We start from the raw sequence: 21114 nt of genomic DNA on the forward strand, positions 1-21114 counted from the left end.
AAAAGCTCTGCAGTTTAATGCAGTCCCACTTATCCAGCCTTTCTCTGATTTGTTGTGATTCTTGGTCCTTATTAAGAAAGTTTCGACCTGTGCCAAGGAGGTCTACTGTATCTCCTATTCCTTCTTGTAAAGTTTTCAGTGTTTCGGCTTTTACCTCGAGATCTTTGATCCATTTGGAGTTAATTCTAGTACAGGGTGACAAAGAAGGATCCAGCTTTAGTTTTCTGCATGTGCTTAACCAGTTCTACCAGCACCACTTGTTGAAGAGGCTATCTTTCTTCCATTCTATTTTTTTGGCTCCCTTGTCAAAAATTAGGTGGCCATAGGTCTGTGGTTTAATATCTGGGTCCTCAGTTCTATTCCATTGGTCTTCAGGCCTGTTCTTGTGCCAGTACCATGCTGTTTTGATAATTATAGCTCTGTAATAGAGTCTAAAGTTTGATATTGAAATTCCTCCATCGCTGTTCTTTCTGCTAAGAAGTGTTTTTGCTATACAGGGTCTTTTATTATTCCATATGAAATTTTGGATTGCCTCTTCTATTTCTTCAAAGAATGACACTGGGATATTGATGGGTATTGCGTTGAATTTGTAGATAGCCCTTGATAAGATTGTCATTTTCACGATATTGATTCTTCCAATCCAGGAGCATGGAGGTTTTTCCATTTCCTCTGTTCTAGTTTAATTTCCTTTTTCAGGGTTTTAAAGTTTTCATCAAAAAGGTCCTTTACATTCTTAGTTAAGCTAATTCCTAGGTACTTTATTTTCTTTAAGCCTATTGCAAAAGGAGTTGCTTTCCTGATTGTTGCCTCATTCCTCTCACTGTTAGCGTAGAGGAAGGCAGTTGATTTTTGAGGGTTAATTTTATACCCTGCTACCCTTTGAAAGTTTTGAATCAGCTCAAGGAGCTTGGGAGTAGAGTCTATAGGATTGTTTAAATACGGGATCATGTCATCTGAAAAGAGGGAAAGTTTTACTTCCTCTTTCCCTATTTGGATCCCATTTATGCTTACTTCTTGCCTTATTGCACTGGCTAGGAATTCTAATACTATGTTAAAGAGGAGTGGAGAGAGTGGGCATCCTTGTCTCGTTCCTGATTTTAGAGGGAATGGCTTTAGCTTTTCGCCCTTAAGTATAATACTAGCTGTGGGTTTGTCATACACAGCCTTTATTATATTGAGGAATGTTCCATGGATTTCTAGTTTCTCCAGAGCTTTTAACATAAAGGGGTGTTGGATCTATTCAAGTGCCTTTTCCGCGTCTATTGAGACAATCATGTGATTTTTGTCCTTGCTCCTGTTGATGTGTTGAATTATATTATTTGATTTGCATATGTTGAACCAGCTTTGCCTCCCTGTGATGAAACCTGTTTGATCATCCAGAAACCAGGACATACTAAATCCACTAGCATAACGATGTTCATTGCAGCACTATTTACCATAGCAAAGATACGGAACCAACCTAGATGTCCCTCAGTTGATGAGTGGATCAACAAGATGTGGTATTTGTACACAATGGAATTCTATGCTGCTGTCAGAAAGAATGACATTGCCCCCATTTGTTAGGAAATGGAAAGACTTAGAAAAAATTATATTAATTGAATTAAGCCAGACTCAAAGGAACATAGGCTCATAATTTGTCATAATAAGTAGAAACCTTGGGCTCTCCTAGCAGAGATTTGCAATAGAGCAAAACCTTGATACAAAAGGCCATATAATATGATGCTAAATGAAAGGATCTCTAGGATATAGAAACATAAGCCATATAATGAATGATTGTTGTTCTTAAGGTACTATGTTATCGCTCATCTCTTTTGCTGTCCCTTGGTTGTCTCATATTGTTACAGTATCTCACTTTGTTACCTGATATATTGGATATATTTGTATTTGGTTATTTGAAATTGGATAGGGAAGGGGGGAAAACAAGATGAGGGGTGGGAGTGCGGGGGAGGGAAATGGGGACCAAGACATGTGAAAGGGTATCAATGTATGGGAATTAATGCACCATCTATCTGGCAAATATCATGTAACCCTTCTATTAATTACAATAAAAATATATGAAAAAAAAAGAATCTCATGTGTCATGGGTTTTCCTGCCTGGTTTGACCTTGAACCACAAACCTCAGATGTTAGTATTCCTTGTAGCTGGGGCCACAAATGGAGCCACTAATACCTGCTTTTTACTAACTTTTAATGTATAATTAGATGATTGTCATAGGATGTTCCGCTTTTTTTCTGATTTTTGTTTTCCCTGACGGAGCTATTTTGTGAATTTCTTCACTTAACTCATATTCATGTAAGTAATGGACTGTTTGCATGAATAAAACTGTATATGTACATATTTTTGTGTGTGTTGGTGGTGGGCTACTATAGTAGTTGCACATTTTAAAATCTGGTCTTGCTTTATTCTTTGATAGACTGAGGAATAATAAATAACCCATCAGGTTTACATTTACACTAAGAACATTAATCAAAAAACTTGAATTTCTTGAATGATTGGAACAGCTACTTTCCCTAATAAACTTTTTAAAGTGAAAAATTCTGTTGAGCCTAGCTACCAGTGCCATAGGGAATTTGACTAATTGTTGAGTTTATAAGCTTTTTTTCTTTTCAAGATACAGAAGATTTCATTTGTTAGAACACTGTGAAGTTATGTTCTGATGTATCCATGAAATTGAGTTTCTGACTGACCTGGAATTAATTGCTTTACTTTTTAACTTAGACTCTTCATCCTGATAATAGTCAGCAATGAATTTTTAGAGTATTAATATTTTTAGGAATTGTGATTTGTTAGCCGAACTGTTATACTTTGAATATCAAACAAGAGAAACCATATTTTTCAACATATAAATAGTTGGTAAAACTAATATTTTAACTTTGGTTGGGTTTACTATATTTGCTTTGGTGTGATTTGAGGCATAATAATTACTGTCAAATATATTCTTAAAAGTTCACCAAAACAAGGTGATTGTGCCCATCACTTTGTATTTATGGTAAATATTTGTTCACAGCTTGCCTTCTAGAAAAACATTTCTGCCATTCCTTTTTTTTTTTTTTTTTTTTTGCCAGTCCTGAGGCTTTAACTCAGTACCTGAGCATTGTTCTGGGGCTTTCCCAAGGCTTGAGCTTTACTGCTTGAGCCACAGCACCACTTCTGACTTTTGGCTTTTTCTATGTATGTGGTATTGAGGAATCGAACTTAGGTCTTTGTGCTTGCTAGGCAAGCAATCTACCACTAGGCCAAACTTCTAGATCAATTTCTGACATTTCTGAGGTTTTGATACATATTCATTGTCAACATTCAACTTGATTCAAACCTTCTTTTCATCTATGTTCTGAACAAAGTGCAAATCTCTGAAGAAAACTCAGAGACCCTGATTACTCTGTCTTCCTTCTCATCATTCTGGCTTGGGTGTTTTTGACATAGAATTCCTCATAAAAAATGCCCTTCAATGACCATAATTCGAAGTCCTTCAGAATTCATAGTACTTGAGCTATAAAGGTGAGACGTGGCTGTTCAGATTTGCTAATTATAGTTTTAATATGCTCCAGTGAGTGGCCATTTTTGCTTTGTGGGTCCTCAGTTTAGAAAGATACAACCAGGCAAAGAGCGAGTGATTTGTCAGGGATTCTCTTCTGCTCTTAACTCTCGATATCAAAAGATTCTGCCAGGTTTCTAGTATGCATCTCTGTATCCTTTTGAGAGAGAGAGAGAGAGAGAGAGAGAGAGAGAGAGAGAGAGAGAGAGAGAGAGAGAGATCGTTCGGGTGTTTTTCCTTGTTTTAACATAGAATCATTTGCTACATGACACAAAATTGTGCCTTTTCAGCCTTATCAAAGAGAATTTACAAATCCATTTTTCAAGATGGGTAATCAGGGAAACTTAAGTAATTTAAGTAGGTAGAACTCCAGTAACTTAATTCAGGAAACAGGTTCTATTCATATGCATCAATATTATGATTCACTTTTGCCCACCTTGAAAAACCAATCAATTAAGTCTTGATTTGACAAACATACCAACATCGTGGCCCTATTGTATACAATTTTTATTAATCTGAATCCCTTATTTTAATATTCTCTCTTGCTTTCACATCCAAAAACAAAAAAGGAACCAATTATGTTTTTGTGCTTGCTTTAATATCTTACATTGACCTTTGACTGATAAATTGAGTAGAAGAAATTATCTGCAAATTATATTGTCCACTATTTCAAACATTAGTTGAGAGTAAAAATAAACTTTCATGTAAATAGTAATAAAAATACATGACTAAAAATTAGAATCCATATGTTGTAGGAAATCTATTGTAAAGTTATTTAAGAAAGAAATTGAAGCAAGACAGCATGTCTATACATGTGTGTGTATAATTAATTTTCAAATATTATACTATGTAATTTAACTAAACATCTTTCAGTGATTTCAGGTTTGAAATGCTGAGCAAAATAGTGACAGATGTCAAGAACAGTCATAATTCTTTCACTTGTACAGTAACATTCTTCTGAGGTATGTACAAAGCTGTTGATATTTATTCCTTCATCTATATGAAAATAAACCTTTCATAAGTCTAAACCTACTACTTAGAGACCCATGCAGTTATCCTTCTTGCTAGTGTAATCATTAAATTGATTTTTCCAGTGCATCATGTAATTGTTCCAGCGGTGAAACCCTGCCTTCCACTCTTGTTCTGCTTCCTCAATATTTCCTGCAAAATATGAGAGAAATAACATTAAATTTTAATCTCTCTGCTTACATTAAATGAAAAATAATTTTGGTCACTGTTGCCATTTTCTCCTTGTGTACTGCACAACAGTATTTTTATTCTTTCTTATGTGTTATCAGGTTCTGTTTCTACCTGAACCAACACCTAAAATTTTTTTACGGAGTAGATGGAAATATAAATAAAACATGTATAAATATATGAAGTGGTAAAAGACATAAACTGAAAATATAAATTTGCATATTACATTTCGCCGGAATTTGTTACACATTTTTCTTTAATCTCCAAATAAGTACGAACATTTTACTTTAACTGATTAATTCTCTGCAACATAAAAATACACACATGCAGTACATGTAATTTACATATTTATACAGATAATTATAGAGTATTATATTGAGTGCACATTTATTAATGCATAAGAAAAGCTTGTAATTATCACTTCATATGGATTTTATACTCACTACAGTTTATTTTAATTCCCAAATAGTTTTAGTTATTTCAGCTCCCTATCATATAAAATTAGTGTAATTTTTTTTTTGCTGGTCCTTTGGCTTGAACTCAGGGCCTGAGCACTGTCCTTGGGCTTTCTCAAGGCTAAAGCTCTACCACTTGAGCTACAGCACTACTTCTGGCTTTTTCTTTGTATGTGGTATTGAGGAATTGAACCCAGGTCTTTGTGCATGGTAGGCAAACACTCTTCCACTAGGCCAAACTCCCAGCTCCAAAAATAATGTAAATTTTGTATAAAACAGATGAATGAAAGAGTCTTTGCTTTCAAGTAGCTTTTATCTCCAATTAATCTGCAACAGGCAAGAATTGGGACCATGTGTCAAGTGGAAGATTTCTAGTCATGAGCAACAATGCCAGATGAGAATAGAAGACCCTGAGTTGAAGCCTTATTGTTAACACAAAAATAACATACGTTGAGGCCAGGAATTTGGCCTAGTGCTAGAGTTTTTTTGTCCAAAATGTGTGAAGACCTGGATTCGAGTACTTGTTATCACATTCATAGTTAAAGCTGGAAGTGGTGCTGTTTTTCTAGTGGTAGACCTCTAACCTTGAGAAAGCCCAAAGCCATTGCTCAGACCCTGAGCTCAAGCCCTGGACTGGGAAAATAATTAATAAATAAATAAATAAATAAATAAATAAATAATTGAATTGAATTGAATTGAATTAATGATAAAGCTCCAGTGAAGAGCAAAATTCTAAAATTACAGGCCACAGACTATTTGCTTCTTTTATTTTTTTCTTAAAGTTTAGGGATGAATATATGAAAAAAAAACTCATTTGTCATAATCAGTAGATCAGTAGAAACCTTGGGCTCTCCTAGCAGAGATTTGCAATAGAGCAAAACCTAGATACATAAGGCCATATAGTATGACGCTAAATGAAAGGACCTCTAGGATATAGAAACAAAAGCCATATAATGAGGGATTGTTGTTTTTAATGTACTATGTTGTTTCTCATCTCTTTTGCTGTACCTTGGTAATCTCATATTGTTACAGTATCTCACTTTGTTATCTGATATATTGGATATATTTGTATTTGGTTATTTGAAATTGGATACGGAAGTGGGAAAACAAGATGAGGGGTGGGGGTGGGTGGGAGGGAAATCAGGACCCAGAAATGAGAAAGGGTATCAATGTATGTGAATTAATGCACCTCCTATCTAGCAAATATAATGTAACCCTTCTATTAATTACAATAAAAATATATGAAAAAAAGTTTAGGGATGATAAATCGCAGGTATTACATTAAAATAAAATTGAGGCAATGGGAAGCATCTTTAAAATGGGGCTAAAAAAACTTAATATGTATTTCAAAGTTAGAAATCTAGGAAATCAAAATATAATTAAGTTGGAATAAAGAATCTAGTGACTTATTTTAAAGTTTATGTGAAATAAAAATATTTAAAATACTAATACCCCTTAAAATGCCAGAGGCAATGTATTAAGATAGATTTAACTTTAAAATGCTTGTGCAACATAAATATAGGACAAATATTCTAGAGTTTAAATAAAAAGTCCCAATTTTAATTACAATTGGTCTTTAAAAGGTTAATTACTATAATTTTTTGACAAATAATACAATTTTATTCTGAAAGGTCACAAATATTAAATATGAGAGCATATGTTAAGTAAAATACCAAATTATTAATCTTTCATATTCTTTTTAATGATAATTAAATGTTTTAAATGTTACATAAAATAAGAACTTTAAAGTTTAAAAGAAGAATAACATTTGGAATGTAATGAATCAATTATTGGCAATTTAGCATTTAGAACAGGAGTGAAGAACCTTTTTCTGTCAAGGGCCATTTGGTTACTATAATTTCACTTATGGGCCGTAGAGAAAATAAGTTTTTAACTTATAGAAAGGACTGGAGTCTGACTTCCTTTTCATGGGTATGGAACTCTATCAAGTCTATTTATTTACATAAATGCAAATTTATTTCCTTGTATGTCCTGGCTTAATACTTTCAATGCAATATACCTTTTAGTGCTTAATGTTTTCGTCAACATAGTTCTGTTTTCTGATTTTGTTTTGTTTTGTTTTTCATTTGTTTGTTTTCCCTCTCCTTTTTTTAAAAGTAGTTGGCATTAGGCTGGGGGTGTGGCTTAGTGCTAGAGTGCTTGTCTAGCATGCATGATTCCTCGGTACCACATATGTAGAGATAGCTGGAAATAGCGCTGTGCCTCAAGTGGTAGAACGCTAGCCATGAGTTTCGGCCCTGAGTACAAGCCCAAGTACTGCACAAAAAAATACTTGTCATTGATTGAGACCATAAAATGTGAAATATGTAGTAATTTTCTAACAAAACCTAGGGGAGGTAAATAAGACATAGGATAATAGAATTGTTGACTATTAGGGAAAACAATAGGAACTGAGATTACTTTTATGCTTCCTCTTCTTCTCTTATTGCTCCCTTCCTAATGTTAATTCCTTCCTTGGTTTACCTTAGCCCTCTCTAACATAGGTCCTTATCTGCAATAAGCTGATAAATCCCTGGAATTTAGCAGGCTCCAGTTCCACATAGGAATGAATTTATTTTCAATTTATGACATCTATTAGAACAGACAATAGTTTTGATGTTTATTTGATTTATTAAAACACAATTCAAGAAGGGGTTATAATGCAGTGAGGGAAAAATCTGAGGTTTTCTCAAAGTAGTAATTATTAATCACATTAAAATATTTATATAAAGCTATGCACCCGTTGTCTCTTGTCTATAATCCTAGCTACTCAGGAAGCTGAGATCTGAGGATTGCAGTTCAACGCCAACTAGGGCATGAAAGTCCTTGAAAAACTAATCTTCAATTAGCCACCAGAAAACTGGAAGTGGCCCTGTGGCTCACGTGGTAGAGCATTCTCCATTAGTACAACAACTCAAGGAATGTACCAGTCCTGGGCTTGAACTCAGGGCCTGAGCACAGTCCTTGGACTTCTCTCAAGGCTAGAGCTTTTTTCTGTGTATGTGGTACTGAGGAATTGAACCCGGGTCTTCGTGCATGCTAGGCAAGCACTCTACCACTAGGCCAAACTCCCAGCCCCAAGCGCTAATAATGTTTTACATGAATACCATCACCAAGAAAGAGTATTCCTGCTTTAAAATATCCCTTCTTATAAACTACATGTGCAAAAGTCTACAAATTCTACTAATAACAATTTCATAAATCTGAGAATCTTTGTAAGGAAGATAAAATTAGCACAATATTTTTTAATGTTTTCAAAGGAAAAACCCAAAGGTAGCAATACAGAAGAAAGGAGAGGCTTAGAACAAATTTTAAAGATGAAATGTTGATCAACATGTTTAAATACTTTAAATTCTTCTAAGTTAAGATTTGATGATCTGTTTTCATTTTGAAGAAGATATTAACATTTCAAAAGTTACTCTTATAAGTATTTTTACCATTCTTCCAGTAAAATACTTTCTGTTTTACATACTGTGCAAATATGACAATAATATGCTATAATTTAGTCAGTTTTTATAAAGAAACAAGAAGCAATTGATTGGCCTTCTCAAGTTTTTAGATACATATAAAAATTTCCTCTTCATTGATGTTACTCTACTTTACCACCACACATAAGAAAATGCTTCTTTCACATTCAAGATATTAAAATGCAGCATATGTTATATGTCCAATGTTTTCAACTTGTGCATTTAAATAACATGTAAAACAGAGAAACAGAAAATAGAAGGCAAAGGCATGGAGATGAATATCTATCTAAAAATTAAAGAAAGATAGACCAGACAATATGAACAAAAAGAAAAGAATCAATTTCAAAACCAAAATAAGTTTTTAAATTTAAAAATAGGTTCCCAAGAATCACAACAAATCAGAGAAAGGCTGGATAATTGGGACTGCATTAAACCGCAGAGCTTCTGTATGGCAAAGGACATAGCTGGTAAATTAATTAGGAAGCCTACAGAGTGGGAGAAGATCTTCACCCACCATACAACGGACAAAGGCCTCATATTTAAAATATATCAACAGCTCAAAAAATTGAATCACTCCAAAAGTAATCTCCAAAGTAACAACCATCCCATTAAAAAAAAATGGGCCAAAGACTTAAAGAGAGTCATCTGTGAAGAAGAAACAAAAATGGCCTATAGACACATGAAGAAATGCTCAGCATCTCTGGTCATAAAAGAAATGCAAATCAAAACAACTCTAAAATTCTACCTCACTCCAGTTAGAATGGCCAGGATCAGGAAAAGGAATAATAACAGATGCTGGAGGGGATGTGGCCAAGAGGGATCACTACTCCACTGTTGGTGGGAGTGCAAACTCGTTCAACCACTATGGAAAGCAGTATGGCAGTTCCTCAAAAGACTAAACATAGACCTCCCCTATGACCCAGCAATTCCACTACTTGTCATGTACCCAATCATCCAGAAACAAGGACATACTAAATCCACCAGCACAACAATGTTCATTGCAGCACTATCTACCATAGCAAAGATATGGAACCAATCCAGATGTCCCTCAGTTGATGAGTGGATCAACAAGGTGTGGTATTTGTACACAATGGAATTCTATGCTGCTGTCAGAAAGAATGACATCACCCCATTTGTTAGGAAATGGAAAGACTTAGAAAAAATCATATTAAATGAAGTAAGCCAGACTCAAAGGAACATAGCCTCAAGGGTTTCCCTCATTTGTCATAATCAATAGAAACCTTGGGCTCTCCTAGCAAAGATTTGCAGTAGAGCAAAACCTAGATACATAAGGCCATACAGTATGATACTAAATGAAAGGACCTTTAGGATATAGAAACAAAAGCCATATAATGAGTGATGGTTGTCCTTAATGTACTATGTTATCTCTCATCTCTTTTGCTGTCCCTTGGTTATCTTATATTGTTACAATATCTCACTTTGTTATCTGATATATTAGATATATTTGTATTTGGTTATTTGAAATTGGATAGGGAAGGGGGGAAAACAAGATGAGTGGTGGGGGTGGGGGGTGGGAAATGGGGACCAAGACATGAGAAGGATATCAATGTATGTGAAGTAATGCAGCTTCTATCTGGCAAATATAATGTAATCCTTCTATTAATTACAATAAAAATATATGAAAAAATTTAAAAAATAGGTTCTAAGTGATACATTCAATATTTATAAAACTGAAAAATTCATAGTTTAAAGATCACCTTGAAGCATGTGAAGTAAACGTACAACTGAATATCTAACATGCAGTAAAAGAAAATAATTGTTATAGAATTTAAGTCTTTGCTTGTTTTCTGAATAGTTTGTAATATAAGGCAAATTTAATATGAAGTACTGTCATAGAAAAACAACCAAAAAGTCATATATACTCATATATATGTAAAGATATAGATGTAAACAAATAGAATATGTATATCTGTGTGTGTGTTATAATTAAATAAATGAAATCAAGAGAAGCTGAGTAGCTAGCCTGTTCTTCCTGTAAACTAATGGAAGTGTTAACTGAAAAATTTATGTGAGTGATATTATGTTACATAGAAAATCTTTATGGATCCTGTGTACTGAGGTTACTTTTCCATCTCTAAGGAAACAAGGTAGAAAGATTCTTCTATGCAAAGAAAGCTAATACATTCCTGAATAAGTAACCAGCACGTGTCAGACTTCCATTTATCATTACAAAAGGGCTTTGCTGAAGATAGAATGTAATTTCCTTAGCATGACACACAACACTACAGCCTTGGTCTATGCTTATCTGGCTCTTCACTTCTTGGCACTCATTAAGACTCTGGTCCTGTTATCTTCCCTCAAAAGCTTCCTGGGTTCCTGGGTCCTGAGTCCTCTACTTCAAGAGGCAGAGAACAGTCCTTTTCTTTGCAGCAGCTCCCACAGCTGCTAGTATAGGGTGTCAAACACAGTGAGAGAGCATTAACACTGAAGTGTCACCACCAAACAGATGAGAAAAGAGAAGTCATGTTTCTACCAAGAATCTTGCTACCTATGGAATAAAATGCTCATGAAAGTGGCATTGTGGCTAGAGTGGTAGAGTGAGCTCAAAGCTCAAGGAGAACACCCAGGCCCAGAGTTCAAGTCCCATGACCCCCCCCCAAAAAAATATAATGCTTATGAACACAGTTACCTGCAAACCACAGAGGAGACACAATTCAATCAATCCACCAAACAGGTTGAGGTGCTTATTAATTAGATTCTCCTTTACACGTATGTAATATTTTCATGGCTATTTTATAGAAGAATTTCATATTAATAAATATTCTAAATTGTTTCTGCTAGATAAATCTTAAAATCAGGTTCATTTAAAATAAATGTCAAAGCCCAGTGCCAAGATTCATACCTGTAATCATAGCTACTCAGGAGGCTGAGATCTGAGGATCAAAGTTCAAAGCCAGCCTGAGCACAAAATGGGAAGTGGGGCTTGGCTCAAGGGTAGGGCAGTAGCCTTGAGTTGAAGAGCTCAGGGACAGCACCCAGGCCCAGGCTAGGGTGGTACCCTTGATCTGAAGAGCTCAGGGAGAGTGTCCAGGCTGAGTTCAAGCCCCAAGACCCACAAAAAATTAAAAAAAAAACATTAAAAATTAAAATAAATGACAAGTCATTCACCTTTCACCCACACCACACCCTTGAAAGCCTTCTACAAGGGACTTGGAAAAAAATGACAAGTGATATTTTTAGGAAGTTTATGCCAGCATATAGTTATATATAATTATAAATAGCAATATGAAATTGACAATATATACTTTCCTGGTACTTACACAAGTACATTTTATTCTCTGCATGTAAAGATACTAAAAATGTTATTTTATTTAAAGAAACAAAGAATCAATGGCAAGGCAAAAATAAAGCTACATTATACTACATAATATATAGTCATAAACTATAACTTGCAATAAGCAAAAAGAAATAAAGAATGTAAATTTTATTAAAACTGACTGATGGTAGGATGTCAATTTACTAATGGAAAAATGAATACTGGAAGTGGTGCTGTGGCTCAAGTGTGGTAGTGTGCTAGCTTTCAGTACAAAGAGGCTCAGTTGCCACACCCAAAAACTGAGTTCAAGCCCCACAACTGATGGGAAAAAAAGAATATTTTTGATATAACATGTATGCACTTCAATACATATATATATAACCCTGAGCTCTTCAACTCGGGGCCCACTTTCTGCTTTTTGGAGATTAATTGCAGGTCCTTTTGTACCCAGGCTGGCTTTGAACCTTGATCCTCATACCACACATACCTCAGTCTCCTGAGTAGCTAGGATGACTGGTGTGAGCCCACACACCTGACTACTTATAGTGTTGACTTGTAATTTAGGGGGAAAGAAATCTCTTTTATGTAATCTAGCAACTTTACTATGAATTTTAAGATCTATTAATAGGATTGATAGCTAATAGATACTTATAAATGTAAGTAAAAATACATTTCCCAAACTCTGGTGACTCAAACCTGTAATCCTAGCTAATCAGGAAGCTGAAATCTGCCCATGGGGTTCAAAGTCATACTGGGTAGGAAAATCTGTAAGCCTCTTTTCTCCAATTAATGACCAAAAGGCTGGAAGTGGAGCCTTGGCTTAAGTAGAGAATTAGCCTTGAGCAGAAAATCTCAGAGACAATACCCATTCGCTGGGACAAAGCCTAAGACCATAGATACCTATTTATTTGCTACTGTTTTATTTATTTACTATTGCTTTATTCAGCTTTCTTTTGCCTCCTATCAAATTATTTTCAGTTTGATTTTTAACTAACTCACTTAGGAGTGGATTAAAATGCTTTTTCAATTTTCTCAAGTTACACCACAATTTCGGTCAATGTGTTACAAGGATAATCTCTACTATGTGCCTGTGATTAGGGAATATGAAAGAAGAGAATCAACTTCTGTGTGGCTTTATGATACACAGAATAAGGAAGAGGATTGCCAGAGGACAAAACAAGGAAATAGTGAGGCCATCAATATAGTGACAGGACTTTCTCAATCCATGGTTCTGAGATTTCAGCTTAGGACCTTGAGCTCAGTAGGCAAGCCTCTTCTCCAGTGACACCCCAACTACTCATTTTCTAGTGACTTCTATTGTGCTGTATTACTTGAAAAAAAATAAGTGCTTTCTTCTGTATGATGGCAGTAACTATTAGTGTCAGTAAAAGCATCAGAGATTTCTGAGTGGAACTGAGAATACTTACATCAGACTGGAGAAACTAGGGGATATGTTGTAAGGCAGAACTGAGGGCAGAAGAAGCAGAAGTGATGTGCTCTGAACAGCTGGTTTCTCCTTCCTAAATGGCTTCCTAATGCTGATTCTAATACATAGAAACCGAGAAGTTGTCTTGGGACTTTTTCATAAGAGCATTAAGCCCACTGGTGGTGATTCAACCCTCAAGACCTCCTCAATTCTCAAGAACCCATCTACGAAGACCTCTACATTGAGGAACAGGATTTTAGCTCAGGAGTTTCAGTAGGATACAAACATTCACAGTAATGCAGAATATAGGAAAGGTGCATCAATCCCTAATAGTTAATACAGGAAAATTGAAAAAACCCTTAAACTAGTACTGATATTGGGTTGAGCATCAGGGTTAAAGAATAATTATTTGAGAGATAATTGTGACTAAGTCTTCCATTGCAGGTTTGGATCACTGTTGTCAGTCAGTTATAGAAATGATCAAGAACTGGTTTTGTAGAATATCACAATATATTGTTTGTAATAATTTGAGAGTGAATGAAATGATAGAGATATTGTGAAGACTTCATGTATTATTAAAGAGTTGTTTAGATTATCAGTTTACCCAACTATTATTTTAGCATTGTTGGATATTTTTAATGAGAAAAGTGAAAATTCAGGCATACTAAGTCTATCTCCACGCTCAATGTTGTGAAATCTCACTAATTACTGTAAATGTTTCTACAATGACCAACACAAAGTGGCATTTGAAACTCTTAAAATTTAGATGCCAGTTTCTTTAATTTGGACAAACAATTTTTTTCCATGACTTGTAAAATGGTCAGGATTGCAACAGCACTTTTTATTGAAGGATATGAAGATCAAAGCATTTTTCTCTTTATGTAATTTTAGTTTCAATATAACAACAACAAAACATCTCTACAGGTGATGGCAGTTCATAAGCCAACTGCTAATCTCACTCTCTTTTTTCTGATAAGTGAGGAATGTTATGCAGAGATGATCTTAGTGAAATAATGAACCTAATTACATTTAAGTCAAGTACTGTACTGTACATTTTATACTCTGCAGACGTTTCATAATAATAGCAAGTGAAGTGTTAGAAGTTATGTGTTTAAAGAAGTCTTAAGAACTATTTTATTTGAGGCCATTTATTCCTCAAATGTAAACAATGGCTAACGTGGTACTTACAAAGCTTATGGCCTCTCCATCTTAAGTGGAATAAACATTTCTCCTTTTAAGAAAGCCAGACAGTAGTGATTCTGTGGAGTTTCTCCTTGTTTGTAGAGCTACAATCTAAACAGCCAAGAAAAATCTCAGCACAAATCATGTAAACACTAAAAAGGAACATATTCAGTGTTGAAACTTAGAAATATAAAATTTACCAAAAATAGATATTTAACCTTTCTAATTCTTTTAAATTACTTATTTGTAGTGCTTAAAGCATGTGGTTTCAAATAGTGGTGGTAGCTCCAGTAGATTAATACTTTTTTTAGAGGGGGGTGGATTTTTGAGTGTTTTTGTTGATGCCTCCATCATCATGTATTTACTTTGTGTTTGCACAAGGACTTGGTTTACTTTATAATAGCCACTTCCATCTATCACTGCCTTTTCTCTTACTCTTCTCTCATTCAATAATATCTTAAATAACAATTCAGAACAAGTAGCCTGTGCTATGCTAAACACTCTTTGGATGCCTTGGCAGATGCAATGAATCATCTCATTGTTAATCACACTCTGAAGGCACAATGAACACTTGATACTCTGCAAGTGCTGTGGAGACCCAACTCTAGATCTGTATTACATCACAGAATATGTGGTAATATACAAGATTCTGGTACATCAGAAATATTCCCCAAGCAGTTTAAGGATATAATTATTATTTTAGTGAGTAATGTGTGATTATTAAAAACCATATTAAACCATTGAATACATCCTCGGATATTTATATTTATCAGAAAATGATCCCTAAATACTCTAAACAAAAAATAAAAGCAGACACTGTGATGACATATACAGTCTGAAAATTAGACTGTGTGAAAAATGAGGACAATATTGGTAACAATATCAGATCACTAAGTCAATTGCTTTCATTTGAAAAATAAGTTGGAAATAGTGAGTTATAAATAATTAGATATATCATAACTAGGCTGTAAGTTGAGTATGTATGTCATTTTTCTCAGTTAAAGTTAATATAGGGTAATGTATGTTTGATTAACTCATGTTGATTGATCCATATTCTTAATTATGAATATTGAGATAATCTAATAATTGGAATAATTTGCCAAGTATTTCTTTTTATACCTTTAAGTAATATCACACTAAAGATTAATTACCTAAATTACTATTTATATTATACAATATGTGCTTGGGTGTGTGTGTTCTTTCTTAAATATTTCCAAGTTCAAATTCTGGAAAATATTTGGGTTATGTTTTTCCATACAGAAATTGTATCAATATTTCTCATTTTGTTGCTAAGCATCACTATTTATTTAAAAAGATGCTTTCAAATTTTTCAGAAGTTATTTTTAGCTCTATTCAGGGTGAAAAACATTGCTTACATATGTAGAATGAATTTTACATTTTTCCATCTATTTTCCTTAATTAATTCTACAAGGATCAACGGAACAGCAGGTAGAGCCCCAGTAAATTTTATGATAATCGGGAAAGCATTCAAACTACAAGTAAACCTGTTGATATGTCCTTGTTGAAAAGTAAACTTGAAGTCATGGCAGCACAGACTGACACTCTCCCTTGAATAAACAGCCTTTTTCTCTTGCTTCACAATATGCAATCTATTAATTAAAAGCACACACCTGTCATTTCCAAGACTTTAGGAAAAAACAGTTTCCAGAATCGGCACTGTTGAGCTCGCAGCTTAGAATATATCCTTGGTGAGTCTGTGTTCAAGGTTAAGTATTTTTGTTCAGAGCTTCTGAAGAGTGGCCATCTTGTACTATTGTTCTGGGTCCCATTTGGATGCCTAAACAATTAGAGAAATCACAGTTCTTTTGAAATTTTGTTAGATGTGAATTGATAATACTTTTGAAACACAATAACAAAAATCTTTGAAAATAAGAATATGGATATATTATGAAGAAAGTAAGCATAAGTAACGTGATTAAGAATGTTTAGTAACTCAAAATACCATGCTTTAAAATTTTAGAAATTAGAATTTAAAGAGAGAGAGCTATTGCATGCATTCCTGTATAGTTTAGGAGTATAAAACGTCTTCAATTTCAATAAAATATTTCATGATGCACACTGAAACATAGTCAAATAAAGGCAATATGCTTTTCTGCCATTTTTTTCCCTCTTGGCCTAGACCCACTGTTTTCACAATAGATATTAGAACATCTACTGAATATAACTTATTCTATTTCATTCGATTCATTCTTGCCAATATTGCCTAAATAGGAAAGTGGTTGTACATCTTATTATACAATAAAGTCATTATTTTAGGAATTGGTCCTTTCAACTGAGATGATTATAATTGTATGGCTCCCTAATGAAAACTTCAATTGGAGACCTCCCATAATCAGATCAAGGTTAAAAAAGAAGGTTGCAGCCCTATTCTTGAACTCATTTTCAAATGTTCCACTAACAAACCTGTCAAAATAATGAGTGGGTTCTCTGTGACATCCTCTCCCCTGTTTCCTCTTTTCCTCCAAATATGAGCTCTTGAATTCCTTCCTTTCCCCAGCACAGTGGTCTAAATATATTAGGAAATGTTGTGTGGTGATCTACTTGATTCATACCTTTACAGTATTTCAAAATTATTACTGCAGTCATGAAAATGAAATGCACAAAGCCCTTTTTTCCTTCTTTCTTTTTCCTCAATGTTTACAGTTATAATAATTATTATTAATGTTATTATTATTGTTGAATTATATATTAATCTAGACCTATATGTATTAATACATTTGGGAGACACATAATTTCCACAGGGAAATTATAAGCAAGAACACTTAAGGAATTGTCACAAATTTTCAGAGAAGGGAACATTTCTCTGTCCTGATGAGAAACAAATTAGGAAGCTCTCTCAATTAAAATAACGATAATTAGTATTCTTGGTACTAAGTTTTAAAATCTCCTGTTCTATATTTACAACAATCTTTTCTTTATATGAGGGTCTTACAGCTTAGGACAATTGTTTGGTAGGATTGTATTAGCTTTGGGAATTTTTGTCATCAAAAGTATTGTGAATATATTATTTTAGAAATATTTATGTGAATGTGATTCTTAGAATAATATCTGCTTCATTGTGTTCATGAACACAATCCTGTGTGATTTAGTGATTCATTTCTTTTCCATTCATATGACCTTAAGAATTATCATATAAGGTAAACTAAAGTTTTCTAGGACATTTGTAGAAGTTTATCAGGCAAATTTTTCATGATTCCCCTAGCACCTGTATATTACTAATTGAATCCAATGTGAGAGAAGCTTTAGCATATACAACTTAGGGGGAAGCACTCCTTTGCATGCAGTAAGGTTTAGAAGGGAAACAGATAGCATGGTTATCTAGAAACAGACTTTACTGTCAAGAATTTGGTATTGAATTAGCCTCATAAATTAGTATTTTATCACATAAACAGGCACAGTCAACCATGAACTGAGGAGCATTAGAGATAAATACTATCCTGATAGAGCAGTTGGTTTTACATAGGAATTGGATGATTTAATAAGGATTATTAATAACCAGAGTCATTCAGGCTAAAGCAATATCATTGTAGGACTGATGGCTCCTGCTTTAGGGAATTATTTGAGAGGTCAAGAAGAAAATTCTTCTGATCACAGATGGTACCCTTTCCTAGGAGAAGGATGCATTCTCTCTCTCCACCTCCATTTAGCTATAGAAACTAAGAAGCACAGCTGCTGGAGGTTGGATATGAAACCATGAGAACCATTGGTTTGAATCAGTATAGCAACTCTTATTTCCTAATGCTCCAACTTTCCTTCAATTCTAGCTTAAATAAATTAGGGCATTATTCTAAGTGCTCAGTCATTTCTGCCTTCTGCAAATGGTGACTGAAAGAGAGATGACTTGTCCAAAACATACTTCTAACGGCACTGCCAGTGCTCATTTAACCAACTTTGTTTTATGAAATCTTATGACATTCTACACTGCAACTCATAGATTATAAAACTCCTCTGCCTGCAGAATTTTACCTATGCAAATGTACTTTTCAGAATACATGATTCAAGCAGCTAGTGGAGAGATACAACATTTTAATCTATCATTTGAAGAAATCTCCTTAGAATTTACCGCTTATAAGGAGATATATTTCTCTGCCTGTCCCTATGAATTAAAAACTTACAAAAGGGAGCATATTTCTCAGATATGTGATTCTGAAACATTTAAATTCTAATCTTAAATATAAAATATACAGAAAAACCTTTTGAATGTGCTGTTTTTCTAAAATGTGCTCTGTTCAAAATGCTTATGTACAAAATATTTCAAGAAATGCAGTTTATGTTTTATTTCTAGTTGTCTTTTTAAAATAATGCACTAAAGGATTGAAAAAATCACCTAATAACCTTTTTCCTTAAGTAGGCTGAGACAGCCTACTTAAATAAATAAGAGAAAAGTTATAACATCTTTGCTAATGTTAAATTCTTTGCCTGTCATTGATATGTGACATATAATTAACAATTCATTTTTAAGTAGATTCATGAAAAAGGACATGGATTTATTTAGCGTGCAGTGATAAATATACTGTGGATGGGAATGAGAGGAAAAAAACTGCAAGGGCATGGGAGACATGTTTCAAAAAGAATTGTGCTCCTTATCCAACTCATGTAACTACTACCCTCTGTTTATAACCTCCACAATAACAATAACATATACATTTAAAAATGTAAAATGCACAAATAAAATTGAGCACAGTATAAAACAAAATAAGTCTTCACTTAGTAAGGTTTTTAAGATAATAAGTCCGTCTTAACATGAGGATTAAGCTCATTTTTTATTAAGATTCTGGAGATGAGGATGGTGCTGGAGTGTTTATGATCCCAAGGAATGGGAGACTGAGCTCATGAGGGTCATTGAAATCTGCCAGGCAAAAAAAGTAAGTTATTTCAACTCAAGCTGGGTGTTGTAGTATGTGCCTGGGGTCCTAGCCACAGGAGAAGTACCAGGATCAATGTCCAAACAGACAAGGTAGCAGTGGGACATCAGACATTATATATATATATATATATATATATATATATATATATATAAAGTATAAGACAAGATCATATATACAAAGCATAATTGGATGTGGTATGATGGCTCAAGAGGTAACGCACTTACTTATCACTTGCAAGTATGCTGTGAGTTCAAACCCCAGTACACAAAAGGGATAAAGCAAGAATCCAAAGATATGTAATTTATTTATAAAATTAATTTATAACTTATTTTAATTATTTTCTAATTCTAGTTGCAATTATAGTACCACATCTAATGAAGTTATATAACTGGTTTCAAAGTAGATATATTTCTCTGTACTTAAAAATGTCACAAGAGTTAAACCACAGCCTGGTCATTCATTTTGAATTGAAAAATCCAGTTTAAATGTTCCATTTTTCCCAAGAGGGCTGACAGGAGATAGGAAGAATAATTATATATATGTATATATGAAAATATTTATGGTTCATAGTCCACTTATACCATGAATAAATACGTTGCTTATTTAAGAAAGAGAGGGTCTTTAAGAGAATTATTAGTTCAGCTAGTATTTATTGAGTACCTACTGTATCAAATTTTACTCATAGCTCAGGAAATTCAACCGATAAAATTTCCTTTATTTTTACATTTTCATTGTATGAGATTTATAGACAATGTACAACATCAGCAATGAAAATAAGTGCCATACGGTAACTACTTGATATGATAGAAATACAACAAAGATGATAGGAAGTTCAAACTCTTCGGTGTGTGAACTTTTGGTGAGATACAGCATATGTAATACAGACTTCGGCCTTTTTAACTTTATTTTGCCAGTCCTGGGGCTTGAACTCAGGGTCTGAGCACTGTCCTTGGGCTTTCTCAAGGCCAGAGCTCAACCACTTGAACCGCAGCACTACTTCTAGCTTTTTTCTATGTCTGTGGTACTGAGAAATTGAACCTGGGTTTTCGTGCATGCTAGGCAAGCACTCTACCACTAGGCCACACACCGGCGAGATTTTTTAATACTGAAGTGTAAGAAAAAAATACATTGATAGAGTAGAGTGGGATATTTCAATACAAACAATATAACTTAAATATCTGCCAGGATAAACATAGCTGGCTCTTCAAACTTCTGCTAGGTCTACATGGTAAAATAAAAAAATTGCTCTAGTTTGTGAGATTCACGAGATATAACTGTGATGTACAATCTCCGTCCTGTCTCACACCAAACCCTACCTTCTTAGTCCTGTGTAGCTATCATGTAGTACTGCTGGTACCCATCACCCAAATCCTCCCCACCCCCCTTTCACCGCACTGCCTCTGGTTAGTCCCATTCCACCATTAACCTCTGTTAGATGAATTCTACTGTTTTCACACATATTACTGGCTTTGGCCTTTAGTCTTTTCAATGTCACATTCTAGAAAGATTTATATCTAGGACTGGGAGTTTGGCCTAGCGGTAGAGTGCTTGCCTAGCATTCACGAAGAACCGGGTTCGATTTCTTGGTACCACATACATAGAAAAAGCCAGAAGTGGTGCTGTAGCTCAAGTGGTAGAGCTCTAGCCTTGAGAAACCCCATGGACAGTGCTCAGACCTGAGTTCA

At 34.3% G+C, this 21114-nt stretch overlaps 1 protein-coding gene across 3 annotated transcripts in view; it reads right to left on the minus strand.

The window, feature by feature from the left end:
* Positions 1-4572: 4572 nt before the first annotated feature.
* Positions 4573-21114, minus strand: part of Bche (butyrylcholinesterase) — a 56794-nt gene continuing 40252 nt past the window's right edge. The window contains exons 3-5 of one of the 3 annotated variants that reach the window (XM_090338484.1): positions 16172-16338; positions 14547-14651; positions 4611-4697 (exon numbers count right to left, since the gene is read on the minus strand). In XM_090338484.1, the coding sequence (XP_090194610.1) occupies positions 14593-14651; positions 16172-16338 (226 nt within the window). In that variant the 3' untranslated portion in view covers positions 4611-4697; positions 14547-14592. Of the gene's footprint in view, positions 4698-14546; positions 14652-16171; positions 16339-21114 lie in introns of all 3 variants that reach the window. The other 2 variants (XM_090338474.1, XM_090338493.1) reach the window with 2 other exon arrangements.

The sequence above is a fragment of the Megascapheus bottae genome, chromosome 1 (genome assembly GCF_031878675.1).
Source record: "Megascapheus bottae isolate mThoBot1 chromosome 1, mThoBot2.hap1, whole genome shotgun sequence".
Lineage (NCBI taxonomy): Eukaryota > Metazoa > Chordata > Mammalia > Rodentia > Geomyidae > Megascapheus > Megascapheus bottae.